This window comes from Mixophyes fleayi, chromosome 3 (assembly GCF_038048845.1).
Source record: "Mixophyes fleayi isolate aMixFle1 chromosome 3, aMixFle1.hap1, whole genome shotgun sequence".
NCBI classification, from domain to species: Eukaryota; Metazoa; Chordata; class Amphibia; order Anura; family Limnodynastidae; genus Mixophyes; species Mixophyes fleayi.
Genome location: NC_134404.1, coordinates 161,536,367 through 161,562,391, shown reverse-complemented (window position 1 = coordinate 161,562,391; position 26,025 = coordinate 161,536,367). Strand labels below are relative to the sequence as shown.

Genomic DNA, 26,025 nt, shown 5'->3' with positions numbered 1-26,025 from the left:
CCAAAGTACACTTCTTCATGGCAACAGTATTCCCTGATGACATAAGCCTCATTCAGTGGTAGAATGCACCCTCCCACACTGCAAAAATATTTCAGGAATGGTTTGCGGAACATAAGCGTTCAAAGTGTTGACTTGTCCTCCAAATTCCCCAGACCTCAATCCGATCGAACATGTGTGAGATATGCTGGAGAACCAAGTCTGAGCCATTAAGGCCCCACCTCGCAGCTTACAGGACTTAAAGGATCTGCTAACTTCTAGGTGCCAGATACCACAGGACACATTCAGGGGTCTTGTGGATTCCTCCATGGCTCACAGCTGTTTTAGTGGCAGGAGGAGGCCTACACAATATTAGACAGGTGATTTTAATGCTGTGACTGATCAGAGTATGTATGTGACCATTTCATTGAAACAAAAGTATATGCCCCACTAAAATTTGTGGTGTCCTAAAAGCTAAAATAAAATCTAATTTTGAACAACATAAAAATGGAACCACACGTCATAGCGTGAAAGATAAACTGTCCATTTACAAAAAGATAAGGATCACCACCTCATGTGGTATGCAATTGTACCGCTTTACTACCCGTACAATAAAGAATCCCTTTCTATGCTGCTGAAACCTTCCTGCTTCCATTCCCATCTGATAACCCTTTGTCCTCTATGTATGGTTCTTGGTTGAAAACATTAATCAAAAATTTGTATTGATCTTGGATATTTTTATAGATTTTAATTACAGCACTTCATAGAAATCTAGCATTATTAACCTCTATAATTTAGTGCTAGTAGTCCCTTTATAAAGTAGGTTGACCATTTCTGGACTCTAAAGTTATCCTATACCAGTGATGGCTAACCTGTGACACTCCAGGTGTTGTGAAACTAAAAGCCCCAGCATGCTTTGCCAGTAGATAACTAGCTGATAGCTGGCAAAGCATGCTGGGGCTTGTAGTTTCACAACACCTGGAATGTCACAGGGTAGCCATCACTGTCCTATACGCTTACAGTGACTTACCCAAAGCTATATCCCATATTCAAGATGCGATCTCACTAGTGCATTTGGTAATATGTTTGCATCATTTTCATTGCTTTACAGTTCTACAGTTATTAACACGGGCTCAGTGCTGATAACTACTTTTATTTTCATTAAGTTATTGCTAGTTATATTTTATGCCCAGGTTTGCCATTTTGTCTAAATCAGTGTTTCCCCAAACCAAGTCCTCAGGGACCCCTAACAGTGCAGGTTTTCCAGGTGACAAGGTACATGATCCGCCCGCCGCCCCCCACGCTTACTATTATTAATCTCACTAGAGATGCCCCCGGCCCGATCAATGCTGCTGAGCCTGTCACTGTAGTCCTTCTGCGGCGCGCTGTAAGCTCCTTACTGAGATCTTGTGAGAGTGAAACTCACGAGATCTCCTCAGTAAGGAGACTACTGAGCACCGAGGAAAGACTACAGTAACAGGCTCAGCAGCATTGATCGGGCCGGGGGCATCTCTGGTGAGATTAATAATAAATATATTGTAGGAATGTAAAACAGTCATTTATGCTATATAAATTTAATTGAACACATGTAGGAGAATAAGTGTATATTCCAAAATATATGCCTTATGGATAGAACCCATACACCTAACCCAGCTTTAAACACTTAAATTCTTTTTTGCTTTACTTTCCTGTATGAATCAGGCCCACTATCTCTAGAAACCTGTTTTTTCAGCTTCAGTGTTTGCTAAATCAATTTCCTTTTTACATTAATTTTACAACATTCCTTGTATTTCCATAATTAATTTTCAGTCTTATCTCGTCTCCCCATTTTGACTTGATTTTATTTAATAGTAAAAGTATTTAAAAGCTAAATAAAAATCAATTATCCAATAATAAATAAATATTTGACCAAATTGGTTAAGATAATGTTGTTTCTGTATGGCATGAACTTTTATCAGCATTGAAAATATATATTTATATTCTCCAGTTGGTTTCTGTGCTTTTATTTAAGACTGTACTTTCCCAGTGTACAAGCTTCTATAATTTTTTTTGAGCAGATTAAACTTTGCCCTCCTAGAATTAATGCTATAGCTACATGACAAAACATTTTAATGAAACTCGGGTCAACAATTACCATGTGGTCATCCCTTTTGCCTACATTTCTAAATTACAACCTGGGATATAAACACAACATTTGGTTACATTTCACAAGCTCGTCAATTTCCAGTATAAAATATGGGAATACAATGTTCCTTTGCTGAATAAAAGAAATTGTTTATTTGAAAAATAATTTACAGTCATATGGCATTTGTAGTTTCTCATCCAGAGCAAGATAATGCAGATTGTTATTCAATACAACTAAAAAATATTCACTTAATAGGGTGGTAAAACTATATATTATATACACAAACACAATTGTCGAAGTGGGGGTGTATACGGTTGTATGTCATACTACCCCACTTCTACTGCCTTCATTGGAAAACTATTAAATTCCATTCACTTGCATTCCCATTACATTTTTCATACGCTACTTCTAAATTTCCATATCGCCACTTCAACCTATATAAGTTTTATTTTTTTCTCTTTATTCTAACTAATCTAGCAATTAGGAGTTGCTAATATTTATAAAATCTACTTTTGGAAAATTAACTTGCTCCAAATTAATTTGGTCAACGGTTCCTTTTTTCACAGTGCAATCTTCAGACAAATATTTCACAGGGACTGCGATTGAGGTTGAGCTGCAGTGATGAGTCACATAAACATGAAGTAGTTTCACTAGGATAAATTTATGAGAAGAAACTGTAGGGATTATCTTCTAACATGCAAATGTGTTGAGTCATAACGACCAATAAGACGTTTGCAAACACTCATCACTGTACACTAGATTCAGAAGAATGAATTGCTGAGATGTTACCATGGGTTACCACATATGCACTTTGTTAGTAAATACACAAATTTCCCATTACAATTAAGTGCTCCATGTGGTCCGTTTTACAAACCAACATTTATTAAAAAAAATATATATATATATTTTGTGCCAACATAGCTAAAAACCCATATTGAAGTTAAATTTCTAAAACATTCCATAATCTAAAAATGATCAAAAGAAAGGTAATTTTTCACATTGCTAGATGGTTTTATTAGCATCCACAGTTACCTTGTTATACATAGTTGCAGTATGGCCAATTCATGTCACATACACATCATGTGCTAGGATACCCTAATCTAGAATTAAGTTCAGTAGAAAATCCTTTAGGCAAAGAGTCATCACAGGTTGGCAGTACGTGGAATTGTGATAGACTTTGCCAACATTACAGAAAGAAGACAAGCTGGGATAAGACGTGATCTGTTCCCTGCAGACATGTTCCACACCAAATCATATAATATACAAATGCATACATTAGTAATGCACTACTGCGGTGACATGTAGAATTATGATGGTTGGATCCAAATCACACAGTGCGTGACATGATGTTGGGCTGAACAGTAGTTGTGTGCCTGCTATCTATGGAACACAAATACTTCTAGAATTCTTCACCCTGTGGAAGAAAAACAAACAATCGCTAGCACCAAATATAAAAACAGGTCCAAATTAAAATACACAGTTTACTGTAAATATTAAAACAGAGGAAAAAGTGATCTTGAAGCACTCACGTAGACAAGTAGAATGAATAAAACGAAGTGCGCTCATAGTGTAGTATGTTGTGAAACACCAGACTTCTTCAAGTGAAAAACAGTGCACAATTAGAAATATTTGAAATAAGCTTATTGTAGAAGACTTCTTGGAAACCTGTCTCCCGTTTCAGTGTGGAAAAATCACAACCAGATGTCAACATCTTCTGATTGAGTATTAAGAGACTTTAAAACTTTACTTACTCTGACACTGAGCTGCCATAGTCTCCCTTGTCCGGACTGGGGCTGATAGTGAAGCAAGGACCCAAAGCTCTCCATGTCCTAGTATATAAATGCCAATCATACGCCATGAGGGTAGACCCCCCACGCGTTTCATTCCTCATACTTCCTCAGAGATATGGCCACCCTCACCACTTACTGTTTATATATTCTCTAAAACACTTAACAGAAACAGACCTGCCCCATATGTGAATGTCATATGCGATCTAGAGCCACTAAGCATGGTGAACAATGACATTAGTTGAGACCTGCTGTGTGTTAAACATCCTGCACAGTTACCGTCCAATACAGTGTATATGGAAAAATTACTACATAGTAAAATATGGATGAGGAGCCTTTTGGACTGATGTCAACCTTAATGAATTTAATAACATTTCATGGCTCCATTAAAAAAGAGTCAGGATTATAAAATCACATATTGGACTGTTTAGTAATGAAAACTAGCTACTGAAGCTACATATTTGATCAAGAATGACAGGTCATACAGAGTAGTTAACACAAAACAAATATTTTCGTACAGCAAATAAAAAAAATACTGTTTAAAAAAAACAAAACCCTTGTTGTTAAGTCCCACCAGGGACAGAAGTTAATTCAAAAAACCAAAAGGATTTATGCTTAATTCAAGATAATGATCCCCACCTCTCTCTTTTGCTGGGGCCTGTTCTACAACCTTAAACAGTAAAACAGAATTGTACGTTGGTTTTCATTTGAATAAGTCTATTTCACAACATACTAACACTATGAGCGCCCTTTCCCTTTTTTTTTCCCCCATTCATCTCATTTAGATTCCTCCACACCAGGTTGTGGAATACTGGGGAAAAAGAGCTGCTAAATCCTCAAAGTGGAAATTGTTTGTACTGTGGTTGGAACGTTAATTACTGATTTATATTAATTGTTTACATGTTAAAGTAAAATGTATTGAAATAAAGTATTTCATAAATGAATTATACTCAAAGGATATCAGGCATAATTGCTTACTGACTGCCTGGATCCCTTTACCTCAGGCTGCTACAAAACCTTAGTGACTGAATGACTTTGTGAACATCATATTACAATCTTAAATATATTCAAACTAATAAATGTATTTATTAGGATTATTTAATTGTGTTAATTTTGTGGATCTGAAGCAAAGATTAGAAAAAAAATGTAGGTGGTGTGAAATTGATGCTTTGAGATGTATGAAATCTAGGGAAATTGGCAAGGATGTTTTAGTAGCAACTATAGGCCTGTAGATGTATTTCTATCCTGTTTTCCCTACTGTACGGTGCTGTGCTAAATTTGTTTAACCTGCTGTACTTTTGAAAATAAAAAAAAAATAAAATGCTGAAGTAGTACAAAACAATACCTTTGGCTTTTGTTTTATCCGTAGGAACGAATACACTGAATTACTTTCCTTGGCTTCAAAAAAATCATTAAAATCCTGTTGAAAAACCATATGTACAAATTAGCAAATACAAACCATTTAAGTAATAAATTATGGAAGGTCATGTCAATTTGACATGATTCAGCTGTCCAACCCATTAGGCAGACTGGCATGTTCACTTCTGGCATGACTAAGGCCATTAAGTAAAAGAAAGATCATTGCTTCTAAAACCACACATGGCTGCAATACCATTGCCAATATTGGGCAATTTGTCTGTAAGCGTATGGCCCCAAAAACAAACTGTATAATCAATATCATGCACGGTAGTTCTACTTTAAAGTCACTGTAAACTTAAATGGTCTTAATTGTACAGATGTATATGGCACACAAACAGTTTTATGCTGCCCTGTGTACAAGCTCCCATTTTCCTGCTCTATTATTTCTATGAACCTACAATTTGGCCAAATAAATGGCTATGCAAGTAAATTACAGTTAACTCAGTCAAAAATGTACTGCATAGTTATTCTCCTATATTAATGTAGAGTCAATATAATAAGACTATTTTATTCTATATTCACTGTTTTTAAAACATTTTACATAACACTGTATGTATGGTTTACTGTAAAGGTTTGACCTGCAAAGGACACTAGAACTGTGCACACAACTGGTTACCATTGAGGAAGCTGTTAGTACTGACAGAGAGAAGATGCAAAAAATATATATATATATATATATATATATATGTTACATGCAATAGAGGACTGGATTAAAAAGAAGCCTCATAACCAAGCTTTGCTACTGTGATATTTAAAAAAAAGACTAGGGGGTAAATGTATCAAGCTGAGAGTTTTCCAGCGGGTTTGGAAAGTGGAGATGTTGCCTATAGCAACCAATCAGATTCTAGCTGTCATTTTGTAGAATGCACTAAATAAATGATAGCTAGAATATGATTGGTTTTTCAAACCCGCCGGAAAACTCTCAGCTTGATACATTTACCCCTAGATAAGAAAAAAATTACAGACTCTAAACTAGACCAGCAATTTTTGTCGGAAGGCAAGTCAACAACTATACTCCTGGGCCCCTTCTTTCCCTGGAACTAGAAGACACATCTATATTCCACCAAGTATGGTAAGTGTGGCTTGTACTCCATAGCCTCTCTGCTCTCCCTCTGAGTAACTCAGATATCTGGGGGTGTAAAGTACTTTTCCTCTCTATACTCAGCTGACCACTGGACTAAACCTATTAAGTCACAAACATTTTCCTCTACTGCAATCCAAGGAGAATGAGTGTCAGAGGCTGCAAGCTCAAATTTAGAAAGCTATATAGTTACAATTTTTGATGCTTGTTGTTTGGATCCTTTATGTTCACGCATTGCGACTGGCCCAATTCTCCAGTGAGCATAAAAATTGTTAGCCAAATTGTTGAAAAATTGGTACCGCATATGGAAACTAAGACACCTATGGAAATCTCTAGAATTTGTCAGAGTTGGCCACATCAACTTGCCCATTTCTAGTGCCCAAGATAATATTTTTATTGATAATTAACTGACAGAATTTCTTGCAGAGGAATGGTGTGGTATCCATTCACTGTGGCCAGATTTCTTTTTTTTTGTAGTAATATATAGTTAAGCCCTTATAGAAACTGGGGTAATTTCTACAATATAAAAAGAGTAAAAAAAAAAATCATAAGCCCGAGTCATTAAGGAGAGCAAAGCATAAAAAAGAAGTAACTTTGCATCTGTGGGGGGGAGGGGGCAGATTTATAGTTGGGGTAGGGCATTTCCTAGGTCAACTTCAAACTTCAGTGTGAAAATAAAGCTATCAAGTATTCGTGTGCTACATGAAAATACAGCCAGAATTTAACTTATGAGCAAAATAAACTAATTTGTACCCCTTGCATTGTAACATGGTTTGTCCCAGAGAACAGTTAGTCCTTTTTTTGCCTTACTTTCCTTAATGACTTGGGTCCATAGTGCTTTACTTTGGCAAACCTTGATTTTCATGAATAGGATCCCAAATGTGAACCATTCTTGAAAGCAGATAGGTGAACACAGCCAGGAAACCCACAAAACATGAAATTATATTTTTATACGTGTTAGCCTCCACTGCACTTTTTGTATATTCCGACATTGCAAAATCCATGGTGTATTGAGGGCATTTTTTGTAGGCAGCACAGCAAATCAGAGTCATGAACAGAGCACATAAGCTGCAGTTCACTATGCTAAACGCAGACTTAAGGTAATGGAAAAACTTAGACACCGACCCAGAAGATATGCCCCAGGCCTAGAATCACTCATCTACATCAGTATTGATGAGAAACAAACATTTCCCCCTCAAAAGAGTTGCCAACATAACCCAGTTATGCCAGAAATTATCCGGCCCTCTGTCTGAATGCCAACTGGCTGGATCCCATTCATTTTGGCTACCAAGGTGTATGAACAAATTGGACAGTGATCTTGCTGTTAGGCCTGTGCATTGTCACCTAAAAGATTAAAGAGCCACTCACTAGACCTCCTGTGGCCATGTCTGAATGGTCCCAACGGGGCACCATAAATGCCAGATTATGAGCACATATACAGATGTATATACCGCATACAACACCTGCCCCAATTGACTTTTTTGGGCTGTATAAGCTGCGTTTTGTGGTCAGTTAGGTGTAAACTCTGCTTGATTTGCAGTGTGTAGGGGCACTTTAATGCGAGTGGGCAACTTTTATTAAGAGTATTCACTACTAGGTTTAGGGCAAACACCCATGCTGCTCAGGTGGAGTTTGCTGCTACTTGCAGAAGTACGATTTGTAAAACTGCACTTAGCTGGGAGAGACAACAGCCAGGTCTGGATTTACATTGTGCTGACCTGGGCCACTTTTTGTGCCTGCTTATTCTTTTATACTGTCTTACTCTTCCATTGTACCAATCCAAACATTACCTCATGTAAATAGAATACATGCAAGTAAATTAACTCAAGCAAAATAGAAAACGCACTTAATTATGTGCAATGTGAGCAGTGTGCTGCCGTTGAACTTTTGTAGCCTGAGGTCTGGGACTAAATGTTCTTCCCATAAACCTGGGCCTAGCAATAAGAAAATGGTGAAAATTCAGAATGAATTCTCTCATTTTACAGAAGCTGTACAGGCTCACTTTCACTTTATCCAGCATAAGTGAAAGAAAATCCATAAATATTTCAGGTCTGGAGGAAGCTACATCCTGTCACAAGCTAATGGGTACATGCAGCTCTGAAATCAGAAAGGCAGACTGTATTGGCAGAAGTAAAATAAGGAAAAAACACAATTTGTCTAATTTTCAGGTTGATGAGAATGGATGAGTCAGCAATCGGTCTGTGGTGCATCTATATGGACGAAGTACGAAATACTGATTAGGATCATTTCAACAACACTTAGGAAAACCGGTCCTTTTACTGTCGCTCTGTCAGCATTTATAGCAAGATTGCCGGAAACGTTGTCTGTCACTTTTTCATTAAGTCTCTATTTCTTGCTTGCCGGGATTATACGAATCGGCATTACACTGCCGCTCTAAGTGTTGTTGGAATATCCTATTCGCGATAACAACTACCACCAATCTATATTGCTTGTAGTGGGCATATCCAAGTACTATTACCGAACATTCAGAAACGGGCTGATAATCTTTTATAAAGTGCATCCAGCAACATAAAACAGTTTTATAAAATCAAATATAATATTTTGAGGTCCTCTAGTTTATATATGAAATCTTTAAAAAATAATGCAGAGGAGCAGTACTCATAGCAGATTCCCTGCAATAAGCAACATTGCTATTACAGTGGACCCGACAGCAGTTCTTTATTTTAAAAAAAACAAGTAACTGTTCTAATGCCCACATATTGTACATCTGAGGCTGTCCATACAAGCTATACAAAGCACGGATGGAGAGGGCAAGTAAGGGAAGCAGGGAGAACGTTTGTGTTTTTTGGTCTGTAATTATTTACACAAATGTGAATTTGCCAAGTGCTAGCCCTGTTTACTTCCACAATATTATGATACCGGCCTCCTTCACATGCAGAAGCAGAGCTGTGTGTTTATGCCATGCAAAATGAATATTCACCTCATGCAAATGATTCTCCTACTGATCAGGGGTGTAACGTGATAAGTGAGTGTTAACCCCAAGTGGACCAAATGTTGCCAACATCTGATTGTATAATACAGAGGACATTGTAGTGCAGAAGAGGCAAGTGTAACACAGGAAAACTGCAATATGCAGTCCTGCTCAATACTAGCATTTTGGGATTACTACAGCTTCTAGTGTAACCACATGCAAGGACATTCTACACCTCAGAGTTGCAGGGCTGGTATCCGCCAACAATCATAAAGCTCGTAATTAAGAAAAATACTCAGAGAAGCCACAATAAAAACCACACCTTATTGTTGTAAAAGGTGGATCTGCCCAACTCATACTGCACAATGTTTGCCAAGAACAAACTGTTCTTAAATCATTTCATGTACAGAAGCTGCAGTCATATTGAATGTAGAAACAAGCTATCAAATGTAAACCTGTACAGGCCGAGAAACACTTCTATAAACAAGACAAATGTAAGTGCACTAACAAAAAAGGTGTCCCTCTGAAGCTGGGTACACACCATTGCATTTTACTTCAGATGCGATTTCTGTAACGATTTTACCAACTGAAAGTCCCGATGAGGATGCAGATCCATGTGTACACACCTACACGATTTATCATCAGATCTGTGCTCTTCATCTGTCATAACCATCTGCTGAAGAGATTGTGACTCTGCACACTACAGATATCTGCCTACACTGCTGGTTATCAGTGTATACACTTCCACACTTTCCAGACATCGCACCATCGTTGATCGTGATAGTTAGGAAGTTTAGAAAACCAAATCAACAGATGTGATGTGCTTTGGCATGATAAAACATGATCCAGGGAATGTAGAAACTCTTGAAATATCTGACCAAACGGTAGTTTATCACGTGATCTGCATGATAATTGCATCAATGTATACTCCGCTTAAGTTATCCTTTTACAATTTAAAATAGAACATTAGACATAACAAGTTTCACTTCACACCTATGCTGTAAAAGTAGGAAAGATTTTCCACTTGCAGACTGTCCAAATACTTTAACATTACATAAATACAGTTGAACAATTTTACAAGGGTCCTTTTCTTTTTTGGGAGACTCAGCCTCAAAGATTTATAAAAGAAGTCGAACATTTCTAAAACACTCTAAATTTTGTCACAAATGTATTCACAAAACTAGCTCCCATGGCATGTTTAAGCCCAGCGCAAGATAAACTTCTGGGGCCTAATTCATTAAGGATCTTAACATAAGAAACTTCTTATTTCAGTCTCCTGGACAAAACCATGTTACAATGCAAGGGGTGCAAATTAGTATTCTGTTTTGCACATAAGTTAAATACTGACTTTTTTTTCCATGTAGCACACAAATATCAACTTTAAATTTCAGTGTACAAATAAGCTATTAAGTATTTGTGTGCTACATGAAAAAACAGTCAGTATTTAACTTATGTGCAAAACAGAATACTAATTTGCACCCCTTGCATTGTAACATGGTTTTGTCCAGGAGACTGAAATAAGAAGTTTCTTATGTTAAGATCCTTAATGAATCAGGCCCCTGATTATTATAATTATTTATTTATAAGGTGCCACAGATTTCATAGCACCAGATACAGAAGCAGGTAACAAATAGATGAGGTAATACACATAAGTAGCACAGATGAGTGTGAGTAATGCTATGGGGACTCACACAGAATGCAGCAACAGACATGACCGGACGTACAAGGGAGTCAGACAGCAGACAGGCATGGGACAATAGGTAGAGTGAAGCCTGCCCGTGAGCTTACATTGTAGAGGGAGGGGTGGTGAGACAGTAGGATCAGCTGGGCGAAGATGGATGGCAGGCGAAGGAATGGTAGGTGATGGATCCCTCTTTAATGCTACACCTATGTGTCAAAATTACCTTATAATAATGACAGGAAGATTATATTTGAGAATATATGGATCTAACACTGTGCTATTACAATGCAACCTGCTTCATGAAACAGAATACTCTTGCTAATAATGGACTTATTTGGAAAGATTACAAACGCATTAAGTTGACGTTATAATATTGTCACAATAATTCACCTGTAGGCTACAGTAAGCAAGCCCTGGGGAAGGTGCTGGTGAAAGGGGACAGTGAATGCAGTGGATGTCACAGCCAGCTGGAGAGTGGGACACCACTGCAGAGAGCGAAGCATCTAAGGCAGTGATGCGCCACATGCAGTCATAGAGACTTCACCTGCGACCCCCAGCCCCTTCCTGTTTTATTGTCAGGCTTGTTCGTTATAGCTTGTTACACTTGTTTAAAATGCCGGATGTCATTACAGATAGGTGTCTCTTCGATTAAATGTATGGTTTGCCTGTAATCTAATTCTGACCCAGGGTACTCATCATTGTGGAGTTTGCTCCCCTCCTGTACCCAAAAACAAACAGGTAAGGGGCTCTAGGCTAAACTGACCATAGTGTGTGCTTGTGTAGCTGTAGTGGGGAAGTTAGATGTAAGTAGAGAATGGTGAGCATGAATAAGGTTTCCACATTTTCGACTCTGCTGAACATGTAAATGAAAAGACAGATAATTGGGCAAGCGCCAAACAAAACTTAACACACTCCTGCCCATCTTGCACAAGTGGAGGAACTACTGTAGGTGCAGCAGGTGCCGTGCACCAGGGCCCATGGAGATAAAGGGGCATACTGCATGGCAGATGCAGAGGGTCAGGGGGGCCCGGTCCCAGCCTCCCTGCACCGGGGCCTGCAGCTCGCTAGTTCCGCCTGTCTTGCACACACCAACAGTGACACTTACTGTGACAATATCTTCCTCAAAATTATGGGTTTTGCTCACTGTGTGTAATTAGAACAATTGTTAAGCAATTTAAAAACTTTAAATAAAAGCATTACATTGTTCCATTAGACTGGCCAAGTCTGGTTAGCATGCCTTACATAGTTCTGTCTGTCCCAGACAAAGTATTTATTCAAAGTGCATGTTCAGTGTCTCACATTTTAGGTTGCTTCCTAAAGACATAAAGACAACTAATATTTTCTACTAATGAATACTAAAGCAAGTGAACATATTATATAAAACAACTTGTGTAAAAACGGAGAAAGCTCCTCCATTCTATTTTCTTAAATATAGCATTAATATCATGTTTAAAAATATAGTAATTTCAGAGTATGATATCCTGTGCAAGTAATACATATGTATGTGTTAAAAGGTTTCACCATCAAAAGTGTTTTTTCCCCCCCTTAATATGTGGCACGTTATTCTGAATATAAACAATGTACTGAGCTAATCCCCATCCTCCCGGCCTGCTAATGCTTAGTAAGAATCTAGGTGCATTGACTGGATAACTCCTGTGTCATGGGGATGCGGATAGGGGAGTTCTGTCGAAGGTCATTAAAACTCAGATGGTTTTTGTGCACAAATAAACCAACTGCTTACCGAGCACTGACAGGCAGTACAGAAGGTGACAGGTGCAAATTCTAGCGGTACACCTTTAAATATTAACATTTTACGTTGCCAATTCCTTATTAAATAAGTGCAATTTTTTATTTGTATAGCATGTAACTGCACAACGGCAACTTAAGTTATATAACAAATCATGCTGTTAAGGGACAGGCAACAGTACTACACACTTTCCCACCTATCACAGAGTCCAAAAAAAAAAAGTGTAGCTGTCCCCAAAGGAGATAATTGGTTATAAAAGTTCACCTACAGTCCCAAGAGATCTCTAACACGAATGCACTGCAGCTAACTGGTACAGAATCACCGGCAATATTTCTAGCGTAAATTCTTCCCTAAAGATTTCCAAAACCAAAGAACTCCTTGGTTGCTGCTTATATTGCCGATAAGAGTTCTCTTTTGATTTTATTAGCCACATAATTTACACTATGGTATTTTATCCCATATTTATTTATTTTCATCGAGATAAAGATCCTTTAAGTATGCACTTTTTTATAATTACCTGCACAAATCTTCAAGTCTAACACTTGGGCAGTGGGGTCTTTCAAAACATGAAACAATATGCGTTTGTCTCAATAAAGATGCCACTTGTGTTTAAATAATTGATTGCATGCATCAAGAGATTGCAGTTTGTGATTGGCAACTTAAAATGGTGCTAGAGCATGTGTGAGTGGGAGGCCAAAAGTAAATAGAAATGCTGGAATAAATAATAATAATAATAATAATAATAATAATAAAAGTAATAATAAATAATAATAGCAGGAATTAGAGGTGAATTGACCTTAAGATAGTGGTGCTTAATGGAACTGATGGTATATTTTAGAGAATATGGGGGTAAAACGTATCATACATTTACCCCATGGTGTTTATTTAATTTAAGTTTTGGGGGAGGGGTGATAAAGTGATTATGGAACACAGACAAAACAATGGATCTGTATGTAAGCAGATTTACTACCAACATTATGGAAACTAGGAAAAATCCTGCAACATGAATAGTATAATACATTTTAATATTTATATTAAACACAAAATGGTAAGTAAAACAAAAAAAAGTAAGTCTTTAAATATTTCATTATTACACATTAATAAATGCCACAGGAGAATAGATTAGTCCAGTGTAAGTACAGGATTTTGACATGTCCTATATTACAAAAGTATGATAGTGTGGCTTAATACTGTATCCTGCTAGCACAAAATATACCGTCATCTTTTTTGAAAGAAATGTAAAGTCAATCTAACACGCGAGAGATGACAGCAACTGGGAATAGTAACACGTTTCTGGACCTCATGGTCTCTTATCTGTGGTGTACACATTGCACAGAAAAGTATCCAATGTTTACATTTTTAGCTTCTCGGTGAAGATAAACATACATTATGTTAACTGATGCCATATATTTGCTATGGTATTTAAATAAATTCTCTGCAAATGATCACTTTGGTGCCATAATCCATTATTAAACGTTTTCATAATCTACAGCTGCCTTTCTTGACACTTCCTGATACAAGAAATCACCAGTAGTAATATCTGCCTTGTGCTTTGACCATACGCCCCAGAAAACAAATGCCACAGGTCTCTCTTAATGAGTTGATGTGAGAAATACAACTGCAGCACAGTCTATAGCAAAGGTTGATCTAGAACTAGCACTGAATAGGCTATAGAGATCTGGTGAGAACCTCCATTACTATATTAGTAATGTCATTTATACTTATCAAACTCATACTGCCACAGCTGAATTTGCCAAGCTATGATGACCATTCCCCTGAAAAAAGGGGCCACAAACACTGCTTCAGTTATAACAGTTTCCCTTTTGTTAAATGTGGAATCACTAAGAAAATCCTTTTACAGACCAAAGACAGTTGACCTAAAAGTAATTTTAGGTTAAGGGACAATAGATGAAAGCATCTACCCAGGGCCATTTGTGACCCACATATTACCCAACGCTGTCAATTTTAGCAGCTTTATCAAAATCCAGTATATTTTATTTGCATTTACCCAGGCCCGGCGCTCCCATTAGGCAAGGTTAGGCACTTGCCTAGGGCGCCGGGCTCTGGAGGGCGCCACAGAATACTAAAAGACTTTAAAACTGTGCGGCGACCGCTGACCATACCTGTCACGGCCGCCGCACAGCATTCAGATGCACGGGGAGGGGGGGGGGGGGGGGAAGAAGAGGCTATTTTGCCACCACCGCCGCCTCTCTGCTCCGTCTCCACCCCTCCACTTACTAGTGTCAGTGAGTGGAGGGGAGGAGACGGAGCAGAGAGGCGGCGTTGGTGAGACAAGGTAAGGAGAGAAGGGAGGCGATTTTTGCGGGGGGGGGGGCGCCGCTTTTTTAAAAATGCCTAGGGCGCCGTGGACCCTAGCACCGGCCCTGCATTTACCCCATATTGGCATGCCAACATTACTTGACCACACAAGTGCAGAAACGTTCTATGGCTGGTCCCAAGAGATAGAATCCATAGGGCTACACTTATTATTTGCCTTCCAAAATGAACACACTTAACGTTACAAGTGGCTTTTCTGAATATGTTGGCAAATTTTCTATATTTCCAATTAACACTAATTATCATTAGTTATTTTATGGACACTAAATATTACATTGTATCCTATAAAATGTATTCAGCTGTCAGTAATATAAGTTTCATAATATTATAATTATTGCATGGCCTTACTACTTATTTTCACATTGCATTAGATAATACAGAAACTCTCACCCCACAGTATGTAGTATCATTAAATATTTGAGGAGGTAGAGGATTGCCGTGTTCAGGCCATTTGTCTTTGGGAATGTTTTGGTACATCCACTGTCTCTGTTCTTCTGACATGGTGATATCCACTATGTCACATTCAATATTGTGGGATTCCAGATACTGCATTACTTCCTGCTGCTGCTTTTTTATCTGTGAGGGCAAATATAACAATGGTTTAGTCATTATGTCACCAGCCCACTTATACTCATCTTAATTATGTTTTTTTGTTAGACTAGATAATCTTAATATACAATATAATACCTCAAATATGTGAATCTTAGTGCACAGTACAGCAAACAACTAAAGAATATGTTGGTGCTATATAAATAATATTCATTATTATTATTAATAATGAGAACAAACACGTGAGACTATCAGCACCACTTAATGAACAACAGAAAAAGGGGATTGGGATTCCCCCCCCTTTTACTTTTTATCCGTTTGCTATTTCGTTTCATCTTTCCTTCTTCAACAGGTGCTGAGAAAAAAAAAACAAAAAAAACTGTTCCTTGAACACTTTTTATTACTATTAATAATTATGTATTTATATAGTGCCACCAGTGGTTGAAGTGGGTTGGCATACAGTCGTATGCCATACTGACAGTTCTCCTACATTCTGCATTGTACAACTATCAAATTCCGTTCACTTACATTTTCCATAGTTCCACGTCTAAATTTCCTCTTCGACCCCTGAGCGCCACCATATTACACAGCACTGTACAGAGAATATTTAATCCTTCAGTTCTTGCCCCACCAGAGCTCATAGTCAAAATCCTCTGCCACACATACACATAATGCTCTATTTCTGTTATCAGCCAGTTAACCTACCAATATGTTTTTTGTACTGTGGAAGGAAACAAACACCAAAAAAGTAATTAACGCAAACATGGGGTAAATAGACAAACTCCACAAGAATACGACCTTGGACGGAGTTGATGCTGTAAGGCAGCAATGCTAACCACTGTGCCACAGTGCTGAAAGATATTAAGCCAAAAGTTTTAATCCTTTTTGATACCTTTCCCTTCCAACACCACAGAAACATCCTTTAGACTAATTCATGACCAAACACTTAGCAAAGTACGTGGAGAATGCTGACCTTATTCAAAAAAAAAAAAAAAAAAAAAAAAAAAAAAAAAGAGAGAGACTTAAGTAGAGCAAGAGAGAAAACACGTGCAAGGGTGTTTCATTTTTTTAACCAATATGCATTTGACTAAACACAGTCCCTTTTAAAGAGCAATACTTCCATCAGGGGGTTACAGGGAGTACAGCAGTATGGGGCCCAACAGCAGGGTGGGGCTCCACCAGCCCTGGGGGTAAACGTATCAAGCTGAGAGTTTTAAGGCAGTTTGGAAAACCAATCAAATTCTAATTATCATTAATTTAGTACATTTTACAAAATAACAGCTAGAATCTGATTGGTTGCTATAGGCTACATCTCCACTTTTCAAACCCGCCAGAAAACTCTCAGCTTGATACATTTACCCCCTGGTCTCACACAAATTTATTAGGGGAGGGGGCCATCACAGTGAATTAAGGCAGGTAGTGGCGCCATTTCTAGGCAGCAGCTGCTCCTGGGATGTCAGAGACCTTTACATGTAATTATGGATGTCGGGGTCTCACAGCTGCCGCCATTTACAAGGCAACAAGGCAGAAAGGCTCCCTGTAGCATCACTAACATCATGTAATTAATAATGTTGCAGCGCTGTCATTGGAGGGGAGCTGAAAGGAGACAAGAAAAAGCAGAGGGGTAAGTAACCTACTGCAGGGAAACTGGAGATGGGGGGGGGGGGTGACTGTAGAGAACAGGGGGCAAATGTTGGGTAGAGAATAAGTTAAAAATGAGGATGAGAGAAGGAAGTGGGGGGCCCTGTGTTACATTTGTACAGGGCCATGCAATTCCTGGTGGCAGCCCTGCTTCCAATGGACCACCACAATTTGCTTTACGTAGCATCATCCTGGCACTGACACATAGCTGGGACCTTTGATGACCTTTGGTGCTGCTTATATCTCTGGAGAGAATTCAGAAAGGTGTCTTCAGGCTGATCTCTCCTCCTATTTAGCGAACTGAGCAGTGCTGAAGGTGATCGCACTTTTGTCCCGACTGTATGCAAGTGCTGGGATGATGCTACTACAGCAAATGATGGTATATTGGTAAGAAAGGGTATTATGAAAAATATTTAAAGTGGAAAATCCCTTTAGGAGGAAACAACTAGTCCAGAATGAGCACAATGAAGCCCCTTATTGGAGCGCCAATGCTCTACCCCAGTGTTGGCTAACCTGTGACACTCCAGGTGTTGTGAAACTACAAGTCCCAGCATACCCTTCCAGCAATAAGCTGCTATATATTTGCAAAGCATGCTGGGACTTGCAGTTTCACAACACCTGGAGTGTCACAGGTTAGCCAGCACTGCTCTACCCCTCACCCTGACAAGTCATTTACAGAATGCAAACAAAACAACTGGAAAACTGTATATTACTGAGTGGAATAATATTTCTGAAATAACTGGAGTGTTTTTTATATATAACTAAACATGTCCAACATGTTCATTCACTCATCTGTAGCAGGTGGTCATAAACTGGAGATTAAGTGGCAGAGATGATATTCACAAATGCACTGTGTAGATTGGTGGAGTCATATTCATAATCAGGGGCAGGTACTGAGATGTTACAGTCAGGGCCGCCTTCAGCAATCATGGGGCCCAGGCGGGTCCCCCGGGCCCCCCCAATGAGCGCACCCCCCCATAAGCAACAGCAACACATACTTACCTGGGGCCCCGGTGGTCTCCGCTACTCTGTCTTCAGCCTGGCTGTGGCAGCCAGGCACCAGGATGCGCTCGCAGGGGTGGAGGAATCATTCCCCCTGCGATCATGTGATCTGCCTGTGACAGCCAGATCGCAGGGGGAATGAATCCTCCACCCCTGCGATCGCATCCTGGTGCCTGGCTGTCATGGTGACAGCCAGGCTGCAGACAGTAGCGGAGACCACCGGGGCCCCAGGTAAGTCTGTGCTGCACTGTTGTACCGGGCCCCCTGGTGAGCCCGGGCTCGGTACAACAGTACCCCCCTGATGGCGGCACTGGTTACAGTAATACAGATAACTATATTCTCAGGTATTTGACCTGTATGAGATTATAGCACACTTAGGGGGAGATTCAATTCAGCGCGTGTGCCACATGTTCGGATGCACAGATTTCCGCCATTTATGGTAAGGAATCTCCGCTCATTTTTATGCACATCTCGATGGGACGTGAGGGGGAGGGACAATTGGAGATTTCATTCAGAGCATCAAGGTGATACGTCTCCGAAACAGTCTGCGCATACTCATCATGACGATTTGAATCTCTCCCTTAGTTACAAGTGTTAATCCGCTACTGTTAATAGCTGACTTTCATGCTGAAACAATAGTTGCACTCACATCACGGCAGTTTAAATTTTGTTTTGCAAATCCTCAGCAGTATGATTAACTGATTAAAGCTTCAGACAGACTACTCTGCTATAAATCTGTAAATTTGTACCATGGCTATGCCACATCCACATTAATAGCAGTGATCACCATATAATAAATCCATAACTGTACAAAATGTAATACAGCCCGATTAACATTACACAGCCGGAAGGTAACAAAGTAAAAGCTCTCTATTGTAAACAAAGTGCTTTTGCTTCCAGGACACAGCAGTTGAGACATAGAAAAGCAGGGTTGCTTAGAAGGCATGTATACACTGGGAAGTCAGAACAACTCTAACCACTTCTCCCTGCTATAGCTTAAACTGGGCACACACCACAGGTTTTTCAACCAAATATTGTGTTAAATCACACAATAAATGATTGTTAGATCTGATATTATTATTATCGTTTATTTATAAGGCGCCACAAGGTTTCTGCAGCGCCGTACACGATACAAACAATGGACAGTACAGGGAATAACAGTACAATACAATAAACGAGTAGTACCAAGACTTCAGAGGCTCCAGGCAAGGCAAGTGTATGGAGGTTGGAGCAGAAGAGAAGGGCGCGAGACAGGAGGGAGGAGGTCCCTGCTCATACGAGCTTACATCCTATAGGGAGGGTAGACAGACGACAGGCACAGAGGATGTCGGAGGAGGGGAGCAAGCGCTCCCCTCTACTGAGAAGTGAAGTGGAGTGAGGAGAGTGAGCATGGAGAGAGGGTTAGGTGGAAGGCTGGTAGGCAATGCGGAAGAGATGAGTTTTGAAAGCCCGTTTGAAGGAGCACAGGTTAGGGGACAAATGGATGGACCGCAGGAGGTCATTCCAGTGCAGGGGGCAGCTCGGGAGAAGTCTTGAATTCTGGAGTGGGATGAGGTGATCAGAGTGGAGGAGAGGCGACGGTCATTGGCTGAACGCAGGGGCCGGGCGGGAGTGTGGATGGAGAGGAGATTGGAGATGTAAGGGGCAGTGGAGTGGGAGAGAGCCTTGTATGTGAGGGTAAGAAGTTTAAAAAGGATTCTGTAAGGGAAGGGGAGCCAGTGTAGGGCAAGGCAGAGAGGGGAGGCAGAAGAGGAGCGGCGAGAAAGGAAGATAAGCCTCGCAGCCGCATTGAGTATAGAACGAAGGGGGGCGAGGCGAGAGCGGGGGAGGCCGGTGAGGAGAAGGTTACAGTAGTCCTGTTAATTTTGAGAAAGCGTGAGGACATCCAAGAGGAGATGGCAGAGAGGCAGTCAGATACACGAGAGAGGAGGGCGGGGGAAAGATCGGGAGAGGAGATGTAAAGTTGAATATCATCGGCGTATAGGTGATACTGAAGACCGAATGAGGTGATGAGAGCACCGAGGGAGGTAGTGTAGAGGGCCAAGAACAGAGCCCTGAGGGACTCCTACAGGGAGGGCGGAGGGGGGGGAGCAAGATCCAGAGATGGAAACAGAGAAGGAGCGTTTGGCGAGGTTAGATGTGAACCAAGTGAGGTCAGAGCCAGAGAGACCGAGAGAGTGAAGGGTCTGCAAGAGGAGGGGGTGGTCAACGGTGTCAAAGGCTGCAGATAGGTCAAGGAGGATGAGGAGGGAGAACTGACCCCTGGATTTAGCAGAGAGGAGATCATTAGTTACGTTGGTGAGTGCGGTTTCGGTGGAGTGGAGGGGGCGGAAACCAGATTGGAGGGGGTCAAGGAGGGAATTGTCCGAGAGGTGACAGGTGAGGCGGTTGCAGACAATTCGCTCGAGAAGTTTAGAGGCATAGGGGAGAAGTGAAATGGGGAGTCCCACTCCCCCTCCTGGACCGTCGTCCGGTCTGGTGGAGTGGGTGAAGGAGAGACCACCATGGGAGAGAGCGGCAGTGGAAGCAGTGTCAGCAGAGGAGAGCCAGGTTTCGGTGATAGCAAGGAGGTTAAAGGAGTTGGAGATGAAGAGGTCATGGATAGCCGGCAGTTTGTTGCGGATAGATCTGGAGTTCCAGAGGGCACAGGAGAAGGGGAGGGAGGGAAGGGGAGTGATGTGGAGGAGAGAGGCAGGGTTGGAGCGAGGGGGAGCATTAAGGTAGAGGCGGGGAGGGGGAGAGGGGAGAGGATGGGGATATAACAGGAGCGTGGAGGCATGGTGATATACAGGAGATGAGGGGTGGTGGAGGGGCAAGAGAACCAAGGTGGAAGAAGCAGGGGGAGGGATCCGAGAGAAGAGGCAGAGGTGTGGACAACAATAGGCAAACAGTGGTGCAAAACAATAGTGCAGTAAGCTGGTAATAAAATGAGCAAGAGTGATAAAAGTAAAGTAGTAGACTGGTAATAAGAAGAACAAAAGCAATAAAAATAAAGTGAGTAGAATTTCCAGGCAAAACAATTAGGAAGCAGTAAGAAAAAGACAAAGTAGAATACTAGGCAAATACCAGGCAAAGACAGTGGGTGAAACAAAAACAAGTAGGCAAAGCTGGGGGAACAAAACCAGGCAGGGAGGACAGGGAACACTAGATGTAGGATCCTGGCGTGGGTTCACTGGTAGTCCAGAGCAGGGTAGTCCTCAGGAGCTGGTGCCTTCAGGGTGATGAGCAGGAGCGCTGGCAAGTCCAGGGGGGAGGGATTCAGTGGATCCAAGGCAAATGCGAGTAAGTCCAGTAAAGTGTCCAGGGGAAAAGGGAGAGTCCTGGGGTGGAGGGAGAACAATGAGGACCAGAGAGAGGAATGCGGCAGGAGAAGAAACAGAGAGGGGGGGGTTCACTGGGCATCCGTGGGGACAGGCCACGGCAGCAGAGGGAGACACAGGGCCAGGGAGTGGATGGAGAGGAGGAGAGCAGGCCCGAGCCGCGTCCTGTCGTGGCCGATTCCGGATGGGCGGGGGAGGTGCAGAAACCGGAGGCAGCATCAGGAGCTAGGTCGACAAGAGGCAGCATGACATCAGAGCACGAGGCAGCAGGAACGGCTTGAGGAGGAAGAAGGCCGAGTACGCTTCCAGGAGAGGCAGCGTCGTTGGGATGACCAGACCGTGTCCTGGAGTGGCAGCACCGTCGGTATTGGAGCGGGAGGCGGCAGAGCAAAGGGCTGCAGGAGGTCATCGGGCAACGGACAGCAGGCAGAGACCGTGGAGTAGAGGTGAGAAGATCGCCCGGAGAATAGGCCTGAAGCCAGGGGTTGTGGTAGATGGCATCCGATGCACGGAGCACTCAAGAGCACCACAATTACCACCCATGGATAGGTAGGCTAGCAGCAGAGGCAGGCAGCACAGAAGGCATGATACTACATTAGTGTGGGCATCCCACGATCATGTTTTATCAAAACACATCATATTGTTTGATTTTATAAAGACTAAAAAGCATGATCAACGATGTTGGGCAATGTGGAAGTGTGTACAAACACACAACCAGCAGCGAATGCAGATTTCTAGAGTGTGCAGAGTCACAATCTTTTCAGCAGATGGTTATGAGAGATGATGAGCACAGATCTGAAGGTAAAACGTGTATAGTGTGTACATATAAACAGTACCCTCCCCAGTAAATTTTACCAGCCGGGTGGCATTAAGAAGCAACCGGGTGGGGGCAGTTGTAATATTTTACAATAATATTGAAACATTTTGAAGGTTATTGCCCACACCAGCCAGGACTGGTCAGACTGGTGGTCAGTGGTCCAACACACACTGCTGGCTGTAGTGCTCACATAGTGCCTGTTCTAAAAGGAGAAACAATGTTTATTCTATTATAATAGGACTCTGTTGGGCTCCAAGAGGCGGATGGCAAGTAAAAACAGCCAGATGGAGCACCCAGGAAATAGGTGCTGGGGAGAGCACTGCATAAATCTGCATGCTCATCTGGACATTCAGTCTTTGGTAAAATCGTTACAGAAATCGCATCTGCAGTAATTTTATGTAGTGTGTACCCAGCTGTATCTTGCTCCTCATAAAACAGCCCTACTTACCAATCACCATGATCTTCTTCTGTCAGTTACATCTCATCTAAGAGAATATAATCCTGCTCTGCTTCTACTAAATTGTTTTATAAAAGAGAAATATATATATATATATATATATATATATATATATATATATATATATATATATATATATATATATATATATATATATATATATACACATACACTGCTATCTGCACTGATGTTGCATTTTTTCTGTGCCCAAATGAAAGAAATTATAAGTCATGATGCTGGAAAATGTTTTAAGGGACTGTATCGGTTTATGAAAGACTATTTGTTATTGTAATTATTTTGGCGACAACTTGTCGTGCCATACCTCAGTACACTGTTTGGACTATTCTCCAATCAGAGTATAGAGACTTGGGTTTAGAAATAGCAGTTCAAAGAGTGCCAGGAGTTTGACATTGTATTATTGTCTCTTAAGGCATGAGAGGGTCCAAGGGAAGAATTCTGTTTAGGACAGTTTTGTATTCCTTAGGCTGGACTGTCAGATCATCCACCTTCAGCCCTCTTTCAGTACTATGAATATACTATCAGGGCCGGATTAACCATAGGGCTAACTGGGCTACAGCCCAGGGGCCTATGGCATCCAGGGGGCCCTTGAAAGTGCTCAGCAGCAGTATTGATCGGTCGGGGGCGCCCCCGGCGCGATCAGTGCTGCTGAGCACTTTCACTGCGGTCCTTCTCCGGCGCGCTGTAGTCTCCTTACTGACGAGATCTCGTGACTCTAACGAGATCTCCTCAGTAAAGAGCGTACATCGCGCCGGAGAAGGAGGTAAGTGCGGGGGGGGGGGGGGTCTCATTGGGGAATGGAGGCCCCCTTAGCCCAGGGGCCTCCATTACCTTAATCCGGCCCTGTATATTTTACAGCTCAGCTAGTCGGTGTCTGACTGCTCTACATCTTCTATCCTAGGTTGGGAGGTCAGAACCAGTCTATAACCACCAACAGGAAGGTAGTGTTATACAGGCTTGTACACACTGCTGTTGGAAAAACAATGCTAGTTAAAGCAATGACAAAATCAACCTACTACTCTGTCTTCACGTTAAAGCATTGGATATGTGTTTATAAATTAATGTGTGTTTAAAGTTTCCCTCCATCATATTATACCAAGTAAAAAAGCATTCCCATAGAGCTTCACTGCATTAACTATACAGTACTACATATACTATTTGCACCATTATAAATTATCTGGTCAACAAAATTACATTACAAAAATAAGTTAGCAGGATTTCAGTATAAGTAGGCAACAAAGCTAAAATTCAGCCAAGATATATTAGAACAGTAAGATTATAAACAAATAAATTAAAGGATAAGAAGCAGATCGTCAACCTTATATGAAATTCACTTTGAAAATTACAATAAACAAGAAACAAGTAAGCAGTCCCTCATATACATACACAGGTCTCTTACTTACCAGGTTTGACCATTGCTCTTTTGACATTTAGCATTCATTACTGTTCAGTGCCTAACAAAAGTTATCGAATGTGTAATACATGTTGCTAGAAAGTTATTACTTGGAGTTAGTCAGTATACATTTAAAAATAAAGTGAAAAATTAAAAACTGCAAGTGGCCATATGCAAAGACATGCAATGATTGTTCTTATTATATTATATTGTTGGAGGGGGGGGGGGTCAGAAAGCTGCTAAAATTCTGTTGGCAAAAAATAAAATCTACATATTTATCACTGACCTTGTACTGAAAAATGATGAGAAATTCAAAAATACAGACACTTTCTATGCAATGCAATAAATGGTTACGTTTTCCACTTGCATTGGCTATTCAATAAAGTAGTACGGTCATCGCACACACTGTTCAAATATTTACCAATGCTCTGAGAAATTCCGACAATGTTTCACCATAATAGCAGATAAAATAAAAGGCTTCTATTTGCTTCCAACTGTCCAAGTCACCACTAATCACAATGCATTAATTAAAGAGTCGCTCGCAAAGCTGCGTAAGAGAATTAACACAGCAAGGTGTAATATAAACCTACCCCACTTACCGTCGTGGAGCAGGATGAAGATGCTGTGTAAACCCTAGTGACCATTCTCACTTTTTTTTTATCAATCAGACGAGCTCAGGAGAGATTCAGTTTATGCTTCCAGCAAGTGAGATAGCAGGTCCCAGGAATCCTGGATGCTGTCTGCGTTCTCCTTCTGTATAACCCAGATTACACAGTAACAGGCTCAGGGCGCAGGGGTGCGCGTCTCTCCAATACGGGAAGACTCAACACTAACCTAAGTATCTAAGTGTAATCAGTTACCTCCCTCTGCACCGCCCAGACTGGGAAGGAGGCGCTCCGGCCAATGGGCGCCGGGATTGGGATTTCACAGCTTCAAGCAAACCTTAGGAACATAAAATCAATATTATTTTTTTCACCCAACTCTGACAAGTGTCTGTGTATCACCCACAGAAGGCTGTACTGTACAGTTCATATGTCGTTTGACAATGACGCTTTAACAAGTTAGACGTTGTACAGCACTACCTCCACCTTCTGTATTTACACGGTATTACACCATACTATTTAGTGCTTCTGTTTACTCTTGTAGCAATATATTTACAAATATGTTTGCGTAATCATTGTATAATGATGAACAATTGGCATAAATCCTTCCCAATCTGTTATATTGTAAGTTAATGTGGTGAAAACACAGACTAAGATGTCTAAATACACTAGAGGTTGTAAATACTATACAGTGTATGCATCTATCCAATAATGTGAGCGTGTCAAGGTAGTAGATAAACCTGATAAATAATTTTAATAAAGCTTGAGAGGCCTGATTTATGTATCTAATAATGAATTGTTTTCATGCGATCATCTCAAAAATATGATTGTCACAATCGCTAGCTGATCTGGTTCAATATGGACCAGTTCAGTTATAAAGAATGTATCATCTGCCTCCCTGTCAACATCAATTCTGGCAACTCTTCCATTCATATTACAACCACACACTCCTCTACAGTCTGTCAGATGCAAACCATAACATTTCTGCATATATATTCTGAGAGTGTAGACATGGCAGTAAGTACCAAGATTTAATAGCACCTCTCATAGCATTGGACAGAAAATTGAAAAACTACAAATTCCTTCCCTTTTATGGTTTACTGATTTCGTTGCTATGAACTGAACAAGAGTTTTAAAAAGG

The 26,025-nt window shown here is 40.8% G+C and overlaps 1 protein-coding gene across 4 annotated transcripts; it reads right to left on the bottom strand.

Moving 5' to 3' along the window:
* Positions 1-3,088: 3,088 nt before the first annotated feature.
* On the bottom strand, positions 3,089-25,259 carry SH3BGRL2 (SH3 domain binding glutamate rich protein like 2). Of its 4 annotated transcripts, XM_075202685.1 has the most exons (5): positions 24,882-25,257; positions 24,293-24,343; positions 15,476-15,661; positions 5,234-5,308; positions 3,089-3,515 (listed from the first exon to the last, which is right to left on the bottom strand). In XM_075202685.1, exons 2-5 carry the CDS (start codon positions 24,317-24,319, stop codon positions 3,501-3,503), a joined length of 303 nt encoding a protein of 100 aa, XP_075058786.1. In that variant the 5' UTR covers positions 24,320-24,343; positions 24,882-25,257; the 3' UTR covers positions 3,089-3,500. The 4 variants fall into 4 exon arrangements, with proteins under 4 accessions (XP_075058786.1, XP_075058784.1, XP_075058785.1 ...); XM_075202683.1 differs by lacking the exon at positions 24,293-24,343 and having other exon boundaries at positions 24,873-25,259; XM_075202684.1 differs by lacking the exon at positions 24,293-24,343 and having other exon boundaries at positions 24,882-25,249.
* Positions 25,260-26,025: the final 766 nt, after the last annotated feature.

Excerpts from the sequence above, each read along its gene's own strand:
- SH3BGRL2 (XM_075202683.1), bottom strand. The coding sequence starts at position 24,926 with ATGGTCACTAGGGTTTACACAGCATCTTCATCCTGCTCCACGACGGTA. Across the intron at positions 15,662-24,872 it reads GCTCCACGACGGTAAGTGGG|ATAAAAAAGCAGCAGCAGGA; the intron begins GTAGGTTTATAT and ends TTGCCCTCACAG. Across the intron at positions 5,309-15,475 it reads ATGATACTACATACTGTGGG|GATTTTAATGATTTTTTTGA; the intron begins GTGAGAGTTTCT and ends GTTTTTCAACAG.